The 9,666-nt window shown below is 47.0% G+C and overlaps 1 protein-coding gene across 1 annotated transcript; it reads right to left on the bottom strand.

The window, feature by feature from the left end:
• Positions 1-313: 313 nt before the first annotated feature.
• On the bottom strand, positions 314-9,666 carry DKK4 (dickkopf WNT signaling pathway inhibitor 4). The gene is made up of 4 exons (XM_083514460.1): positions 7,968-9,666; positions 4,967-5,117; positions 2,951-3,100; positions 314-1,284 (listed from the first exon to the last, which is right to left on the bottom strand). The coding sequence occupies exons 1-4, from the start codon at positions 8,076-8,078 to the stop codon at positions 1,034-1,036; spliced, it is 663 nt and encodes a 220-aa protein (XP_083370586.1). The 5' UTR covers positions 8,079-9,666; the 3' UTR covers positions 314-1,033.

The raw sequence follows: 9,666 nt of genomic DNA on the forward strand, positions 1-9,666 counted from the left end.
TGGCTTCCCCTTTAGCCCCGTGCAGCCTCTCCTTGCCGGGAGACACTGTGCAGGGCTAAAGAAGCCATAGCCCCGTGCAGCCTCTCCTTGCGGAGGGGTTGCGCGCAGCTATGGAAGAAGGCAAGGCAGCGAGCGGGATCTATCCCGCTCGCTGTTTTGGCTTCCCCTTTAGCCCCGTGCAGCCTCTCCTTGCCGGAGGGGTTGCGCGCGGCTATGGCACAAGCCTGCATTCGCTCTATAGGATGCACACACATTTCCCCTCAATTTTTGGAGAGGAAAAACTGCGTCCAATAGAGCGAAAAATACGGTAATCTAAAAGTCTGCTGCACCTGTCTTGCCATGCACAGATAATTTATTTCATAAAATTTGTACTGTACAACACTTTTGTAAAAATAAAAAAGCAGTTTACAGCAGTATACAACAGCTTCTTGCCCATGTGCCACAACCCCTCAACAATTTTCTACTGCCAAGTGTCTTTATCAACATATTCATAACCAAGTTTCTACCACTGCAATGTTTGTACACAGGAGTGATTTAAAAAATGAAACGATAAATCGCAAAAGGTCTTCACTTAAAAATATGACTGCTGAAACAGAACTCCTGCTTAAAAAGCACATGTCTGGGAAGATCATTCTGTCATGCGGGTGACACAATCAAAAGGGCTCCCCTGCCTCTTGTCCCACCAACCCAACCTCCCATCAATGGTGGGACCACCGAAAGTCAAGCTTATAGAAGAGGAGATTCTTGAGCTACTCTATCCCAGACAAAAGGCCAAGGCTAGCACCTTGAGTGTCAACACTGAAGACTCCTCTTCATTAAAACAGGCCCAGTTCAAGTATCAAAAGCTAAAATAAGGCGCACACCAGGGAGAGCAACAACCCATCTGAAGGGAGCCATTTATCTACCCTACAAAGTAGCAGCAGCAGTGTATGGAGGGCAAATATATGTGGTTAGGGGGTTTAGATTTCCTACTGGGTGGAGTTCATCTTTGGCTTATGAGGACTCCGATATTAGCTGACTGATAAACGTGACGTCAGTTTCTCCAGCAGACTCGTAAGCGGGATCGCTGGGACTCTCCACTGAGTGGCAGTTGGCAAGACAGGCCTGGGCCACAGTCACACCGCTGGAAGATTTCGGGTCCCTGAGAGCCATCCTTCTGTCCTCGTCTGGAGCACACCTGGCCCTCCTTGAGAACAGGCTTGCAGATCTTGGCCCAGAAGTGGCGAGCGCAGCAGAGCCCCGCAGCACAGTCGGAGGTGCGGAGGCAACTCTCGCCCTCTTCAACTGCAGGGAAATGGTGCACAATTGAAATCCAACTGAGAGCTCTTAACCTGTGCAGCATGCATAGCCCAAGAGGACCATTGCCAGGCAGGGGTCGGCAAGGGAGGGCAGTTTCCAAGGCCCTGGGAGTGGTGAGATCTTCCCTAGGTGGATGGGTGGGCAAATAGGAGCAAGGAGCAGCAGCAGCAGGTACTGCCTCCACCTTGCTTACCTGCCCTTCTCCCTCTGCCCAGAGGAGAAAACTGGCAAGGGTGAGAGACTAAAGGAACTTCTGATTCTGCTGGCCCTGCTAAGCTATGCTCTCATGTTCTGTTTCCCTTAACCCTCCAGCCTAGCTTAACTGGAAAGAGACCTCCTTCCCCACAGACCGTCTCGGGTGCCAAGATAAGCACGGAGGGTCCTCTGGGTTGTTCCACAGGCCTCTGAAGTTTGTGGCATGGTCCTGAGAGGGCCTCCACTGTGGCAGCCCCAGGTTGTGGGATTCCCCACAGAGCTGTATCAGGCACCTTCACTAGACAGCTTTCAGAAAATGTCTCTTAAGCACTTACTTACTTTTCCCACAACATGTATATTTTTAGGAACCATCTTGTTTCTGTGATCGCAAGTTCTTTAAGCTGTTCTTAATATTGTATTTTAATTGTTGTAACCTGCCCTGGGCTCTTGGAGAGAAAGGCAGGTAATAAATTGTAATAATAATACTCTTCATTTTGCTCTTTGGCCCCCGCCTAGTTCTGGCTCGAGCATTCCTGCGTTGCTGGGATTGGAATAGTTGACCCCCAGAGATCCCTTCTAACTCTACAAGTTACATGATTCTCTGCTAGTGCTCAGTAGCTTTCATTGCAAGCCAGTGTGGTACAAGGCTCCCTGCACTGGATATAAGACTGAGGAGACCTGGCGTCAAGTCTCCACTCTTTGGGTGACCCTTTGCCAGTCTCTGCCTACCATTTTTACTATACAGACATTTTGCTGCCCTGGCCAGCTATGGAGAATGCAGAAATTCTGACCCAATGTCTTCGCTGACTGCAATAAATAGGCTCATCTTTCAGATTGTATATAGCCGACATGTCCAACAGGTCGACTGCGATCTACCTGTCAACCGTGGGGGTGTCCCAGGTCGATCACAGTAGTTTAGTATATGATCTCCCTGTTACTCTCTAAAGTGATTGTGACACGCCCTGCCCTCGGCGCTATGTTCCCTCGCTGCTGCTGCTGCTGCTGCTTCGATAGGTTTATTTTCGTGCATCGGTAGCAGAGTTTGGTAAGTTAGGAGGTGAGTTGAGCGATTGATTTAATGCACTCCTCTTAAAACCAACCTTGCAAATCCTAAAAAAACTCAACAACTCCCCCCCCCCCCAAAAAAAAAGCTCAACAACAACTACTGGCAATGGCAATGGGTAGATCACAGCCAGTCTTTTTATACTTTGAGTAGATCGCAGTCTCTTGGGAGTTTGACGTGCCTGGTATATAGTTAAATAGAGATGCTAGGGAAGGCCAGAAATTAGGATTATCAAACAAACTTTAAGAGGGTAAACCATATCTAGCATCCCATACACTCATCTGAAGGGTCACCTAATTTCCTTTGGCTGCAGGCAGGAGGAGGCAAGCACTGTACCCAAGGCCAACCCATCCCTATTCCTAGCTGCACAGCCGTTGCCACTTCTTCTCTTACCTTTGTTGTTTGGTGTTTGAGTATTTCCTTTCTTCAAGACGTTGCTTGCTGGAACCAGGCACTGGACTGCGGCTTTTGAACTCAACCCAGCCTGTTTCTCACACTTCTTTTCTTCAACGAGAGTCGTCTTTTCAGTCTGACTGCACACTTCTGAGTGGAAAGAGAATAGTGATATATTTTTTAAGCTGTCATACCATGTCAGATCCCTGGTCCATCTAGCCTGGCATTATTCTACCTGCAACTGGCAGCTGCTCTTTTAAGGTCTCCCCTGCCATTTATACCCCACCTTTTCATCTATGGAGCTCAAGGTGGCTTACACGATTCTCCCCCCCTCCCTCATTTCATCCCCACACCTGTCAGGTGGCTCAGACTGAGAGTGAGTCACTGGCCCAACATCAACCAGTGAGCTTCATGCCCAAGTGAGCATTTGAATCCGGGCCTCTCCTGGTCCTAGTCTGACACTCTGCTATACCACATTGGCTCTCGGACAAAAGGTCTTAGACAAAAGCCATTCCTGGTTCTGGGACTAAATCTGGTGCTCTGCGGGGGTATTGGACTACAATTCTCATCAACCCTGGCCAGCACAGCCCCATCAAGCACAACATCATATATGGTCATGCTAGCTGGGGCTGATGGGAGTTGTGGTCCAAAAAATCTGGAGGGCACCAAGTTCTGCTAGAGACTGGGCCTGCAATCTTGAGTCATCTGAGACAGATGGGACCAGAAATGCAAATGGATTCCAGTGCCTTCTGTTCTGTGTGGTTGCCTGCACATCTGCTCATGTCAATGTGTGTGTGATATGTTTATGAGTGATGTATAAATGGAATTTGTGTTAACCAATGGGTGCCAGCCCAACCATGATGTGTGGTGAAGCAAAATGTGTGGCACCTTCTGAGTAATTTCTGTGAAGTAAGCATGAGTGTGGTATATTTTTCCTGGTACTGAGGAATGCTCCCTCTTGCCATTAGGCAGCAACAGGATCTAATCAGCTGTGGGTACACATTAAAAAACCACAGTATTTTTTGGTTTCCACGAGCAGGACAGAGCCACCTCTAAGAACCTTATGCCAACCACAAGATGTCAAGTTGTCCATCTGATTTTGTGTTAAGTCATGCACCCTCAACAGCCATTTTGTAACTGGTAGCCCAGATCTCTTAAAATCCAAAATGTGCCCATTGGTCCAAAAAGTTTGGCAACTCCTGGACTAGCTTAAGTTGGAATTGTAGGTTTCCCCCTCTTTATTAGGACACTGTACCCATTTCCCAACCATATCAAGCACAGCTTACCAATTCTTTATCACTGGTGCAGCTAAGCTTGGCTGTGGCCCTTCAAACACTGTTGGGAGACAATGTCCATCATTCCCAACCTTTACTCATGCTTGGTTGGGACTGATGGTCCTGGAGCCCAACAACCTCTGGAGACCCACATTACTGCTATATAATGTGGCCGTGTGGAGGATCTCCGCTCTTGATGGGGAATTCTAACCTTAGACAATTGCCTCACTCATTGCCCCCCGCAAGTGATTCTCCTGCTTGAACCACCACATGCCGTCATGTACACTCCTTCCATCACCAGACTTTAGCAGTAATTAGTAGACGGACTTCTTACATTACAGGTTGCTCTGCAGATATTTCTCCCATATTTTTCAGGTTCCATTCAAAAATAAAGCCAGTGTGGTGCATTGGTTAGATTAGGACCTGGAAGACCCTTGGGCTATTATTCACTGCCCCTTAGCCTACCCTGCCTCACACTGTTGTTGTGGGGATTAAATGACTAAAGGTAGAACCATGGACACCACCTTGAGCTCCTTGGAGAAAATAAATGAATGCAATAAATAGTAGCATTATTCAGATTTCTGTCCCTTCCTCCCAAAGGAGCCCAACAATGTAGCAAAACAAGCACAATTATGAATTAAATAAAAGCATATCTAAATGTGGTTTTTAGCTAGGAAACAATGCAGGCAAGGAACATCTAACATACTCCTCCCCTAGCCTTGCTGTTGCAGCCACTGCTTACCATTTATGCAGAGCATCCCTGGGCAGCACATGGTGTTGCGCTGGCACCTCCTCCGTAGCCCGTGGCAAGCAGCGCAGAAGGGCAGCTCTTCCCAGGCCTTGTTGCAGAACTTCCCAGCTGGGCAGTCTTTGTCTGTGAAGCACTGGGCACTCTGTGGAGAAAAGGACACAGTCCTGTTAGGGTCGAGAGAGAGAGAGAGAGAGAGAGAGAGAGAGAGAGAGAGAGAGAGAGAGAGAAATGGAGCTACAATACAGTCTCAACCAGGCCTGCAAATGAGAACCACCTTGGGCAGCAAATGCTGGGGCCAGGCAGTTCCTTCGAAACCTGCTGGCTAGGCCTCCTCTGTTGGTGGAAAGAGAGAGGTCTGCTACATAGCTTGTTTTCTCCTACACCCCACCCCAGTCTGCAACTGCATGTCCAGTCTGCTTCCGCGTGTGGAATTGGGGAGGGGTGCCACGTGGTCACCATGGCTCAGTTCTGCCTCCCCTGCTGGAGGCAGCAAAGGCCTCTGAGTAACAGTTGCTGAGCATCACGTGGGGGAAGAAGAAGAAGAAGAAGAAGAAGAAGAAGAAGAAGAAGAAGAAGAAGAAGAAGAAGAAGAAGAAGAAGAAGAGTACTAGTAGTAGTTTGGATTTGAATCCCGCTTTATCACTACCCGAAGGAGTCTCAAAGCAGCTAACATTCTTCTTTCCCTTCCTCCCCCACAACAAACACTCTGTGAGGTGAGTGGGGCTGAGAGACTTCAAAGAAGTATGACTGGCCCAAGGTCACCCAGCAGCTGCATGTGGAGGAGCGGGGAATCGAACCTGGTTCACCAGATTATGAATCTACCGCTCTTAACCACTACACCACACTGGCAAGTGCTGATGCTCTTGTGTCCTGCTTTCAGGGCATCTGGTTGGTCACAGTGAAAGCAGGATGTTGGACTAGATGAGTCTTTGGCTTGATCCAGCCAGGCTATTCTGGTGTCCATCACAGGCAGCATAATGTGTTGTGCTGGCCCTCATTTTCAACTCAGGTGCTTCTTTCTGTGTGCACAGCGGAAGGCTTGCCTTTGGAAAGAACTGCAATGCTCATTGCTCCTTAGATCCTTCCATCCAAAGAGGATCTAGAGCAAGATGTCATGAGTTTAAACTGCAAGCTGGATTGAAGGGAAACAGCTCTAGCAGCATGGAGAGGTGATGGAATCCTGTCCAAGGAAAGGCTGGGCAACCCTGCCGGGGGAGCGTTGGGCACAAGGAGTTCTGCCTCAGGGCTGTAGTTTAAAAGCGATGGAGGGGCTTCCAGCTCTTTGAAAGGGAAGTTAAGTTTCAGCTGCTCAAGTACCACTAGAATAGTTTTCAGCCCAGACAAGATGTGGAGAATGAAAGTTTTACCTGTTGGAAAACTGATGCCACTAATTTTCTCAGATTTTCCAGGGTGGGGAACTTGATCAGCCACAAGCTTACTCTACTCCCTGCTTCCCCACCCTATGCCCAGGCACTTTTTTGTGTTAGCAAGCACTAATTCAGGTATGAACCTTTGACCCTCCAAATGTTGCTGAATCCATCATCCCTGAGCGCTACCTGTGCTTGCTTGGGCTGATGAGAGTCACAGTTGAGGACAGTCTGGGTAAGAGGTTCCTCACACCTGCACTCATCTAACAGCCAGCAGGAGCCCAAGTTATGCCACTGAAAGGTCCCTTCTACCAAAGGAAGGGGCAGGAGACAGCAGTTGCATCATAACAGGCAATTTGCCAGAGCCACCAGAGTTTGGGGCTGCTCTCAGTCTACCACTGCATTCAATAAATCCACATCAGTTTCTAACACCCTCAGTACCAGCCCAGTCTAGATTCTTCCGAGTCAGAAATATGCTCTACTAAACTTCCAGATCAGCATATGGAAGTTCTGGCTGCAATTGTATTTCCTGCCAAACTTAACCTCATCCATATATATTTTTAATTTTTTTAAAATTGAAAAATATTAACTAGTAGAATTGATGTTCAACTGCACAATTGTTTAGCTTACTAACTTAATAAAAAAGTATATTTACAAGTTTGCAGGGATTATAGGGATGTATGGTGTCTTGATTTTTGTTTATTATATTACTTTTAATTGTGATGTTTGGCTTGCTTTTTAGTTGTTGAGCTTATTTTGTAGTTGCTGCTTTGTTAACTGTGTTAGAAATTGTAATTGTTTCAGTGATCATTTGTTAATTACCGTATTTTTCGCTCTATAAGATGCACCAGACCACAAGACGCACCTAGTTTTTGGAGGAGGAAAACAAGAAAAAAAATATTGTGAATCTCAGAAGCCAGAACAGCAAGAGGGATCGCTGCACAGTGAAAGCAGCAATCCCTCTTGCTGTTCTGGCTTCTGGGATAGCTGCGCAGCCTGCATTCGCTCCATAAGAGCCACACAAATTTCCCCTTACTTTTTAGGAGAGAAAAAGTGAGTCTTATAGAGCAAAAAATACGGTATATGATTTATGCTGTATTTGTGATGTTCTAACTTGTTATTATTATTTATTGTTTGTAAGCCACTTCGACTGAAAAGCAGCATAGAAAGATAACAAATCGAATTAATCATTTCAGAACATAACAAATAGCAACAATCATTCCAAAAAAGCATGCTTGATTGCTCATTCAATGCACTTCTAAATTATATCATTTTAATAATTTCTATAGAGGACCTTCTGTCCCAAAACCAGTCTTCTATTGTCAGAGGATTACAGAACAGTGTGTTGGAAGTCTCCCAGAGTGGCTGGGGCAGCCCAGCCAAATAGGCAGAGTATATTATTTAGCATTAGTATTAGTATTAGTATTAGTATTAGTATTAGTATTAGTATTAGTATTAGTATTTCTTCCAATTGCTGGATAAGCAGATTTTGCAGCTGTCTGTAGCATTTTATATAGCCTGCAGAGTTTTTGGGTCCAGAGATCACGAGTAACCTGTTCCTTATTATCCTGGAGCTCTTAACTGGCAAATGTTACTTGAAAAACAGCCCCCACCAAAGCGCTCACCTTTTTGGAGCTGGATACTTCAGCTGAGCCCCTGATGGTGTTGAAGTCAAGAACCATAGCAGTCAATGGGGAGCAGAGGCACGTGATCCCAAGCAGAAACTTCACCTCCATTCCCAACTCAGAGTATTGTCTATATTCCCTGGAAGACAGCAAAGCACCTTCCGCTCTCCTTCCTAGGGTGAAAGTCACGGAGCAACACACATCCTTCACCCCGGTATTTTGAACCTGTGGGTTGCTGCTTGTCAGAGTAAGGCACTGATTGCCTTTCGCACCTAAAGGAGTTAAGCATGCACCTTGGAGAGTTCAGCCTTATTTATAGCAGCGTTTCCTCACTTTTCCTTCCTCTCCAGACCCCCCAGACACTCCAAATCCCTTTGATCCCAACTTCAAAACAAAGTAGGAGGAGAGGAGGAAGGCAGCAGCCACCCTCCATCTCTTCCCAGCAATCCCTAATTGCAGCATATCAGAGTCATTTCAAAGGGCCAGAGGAAGAGACGGATGTAGGTATCAAAGGCACCTGCTAGTAATCACCTGTATTTCCTGTGCTTTGTAATCCCCTTGTGAAAGTGGTTTCGTTCTGGGATCTGCTTTCACAGCTGACAGATGATTCATTTGGCCAGGCTGCCATACACCACATAATTAGCTCTGTTATGGTGAGGATATAAGAAAATGCTGCGCACTTTGTGGTAGCTTGAAGCAGCTGTCCAGGCAGCACCTGCTGGAGCTGCAACAGCCTGACTTTGAAGGAAGCTCTCCTTCCTATTACATCTAACGCAACTGTTGTCCTAAACAAGAATTTAAATGCCATGTCCTACATCCCCCTGACCTTAATATCAGCCATATCCTGGCAAACTGGTCCAGGGCGATTCCTCAGAGTCAGAAGCAAGTGAGAATTGTTGGCCGCGAGTCACACATTTGGAAACAAACCTGTAGACAGGGGCAAGCCAAAGAAGTGAAAAATGAGAGGCTCTTCCAGGCAGCCTGTTTATTGAGCAAGATTAGGGAAGGGCTGAGGGACGCGGGTGGCGCTGTGTGGGTTAAACCACAGAGCTTCTTGGGCTTGCCGATCAGGTCGGCGGTTCAAATCCCCGCGATGGAGTGAGCTCCCGTTGCTCGGTCCATGTTCCTGCCAACCTAGCAGTTTGAAAGCACGTCAAAAGTGCAAGTAGATAAATAGGTACCCCTCCGGCGGGAAGGTAAAGCGTGTTTCCGTGCGCTGTTCTGGTTCACCAGAAGCAGCTTTGTCATGCTGGCCACATGACCCGGAAGCTGTCTGCGGACAAACGCCAGCTCCCTCGGCCTATAGAGTGAGATGAGCGCACAACCCCAGAGTCGGTCACGACTGGACCTAATGGTCAGGGGTCCCTTTACCTTTACCTAGGGAAGGGCTGCTTTGCATGCAGAAGGTCCCAGGTTCAACCCTAAGCAGGACCAGGAGAATCTCCTGCCTGAAATCTTGCAGATCTGCTGTCAATCAGTGTTTACAATACTGAGCTAAATGGACCCACAGTATAAAACAGTTCCCTGTGCTCCTAGATTTACTTTCACGCAGCTTGGATGATACCCCATCTTTAATGAGCAAGCATTCTGATTTTTTGGCAGGGAAATTTTAGCCCAATGGACATTCATCTTGATTTGCTTGCATGAAGGTTATACATCTTTCCACTCATCAGTTGCTTATCTTATACCTTTTGTTCAA

The sequence above is a fragment of the Podarcis liolepis genome, assembly GCF_965112155.1.
Source record: "Podarcis liolepis genome assembly, chromosome: 7".
Lineage (NCBI taxonomy): Eukaryota > Metazoa > Chordata > Lepidosauria > Squamata > Lacertidae > Podarcis > Podarcis liolepis.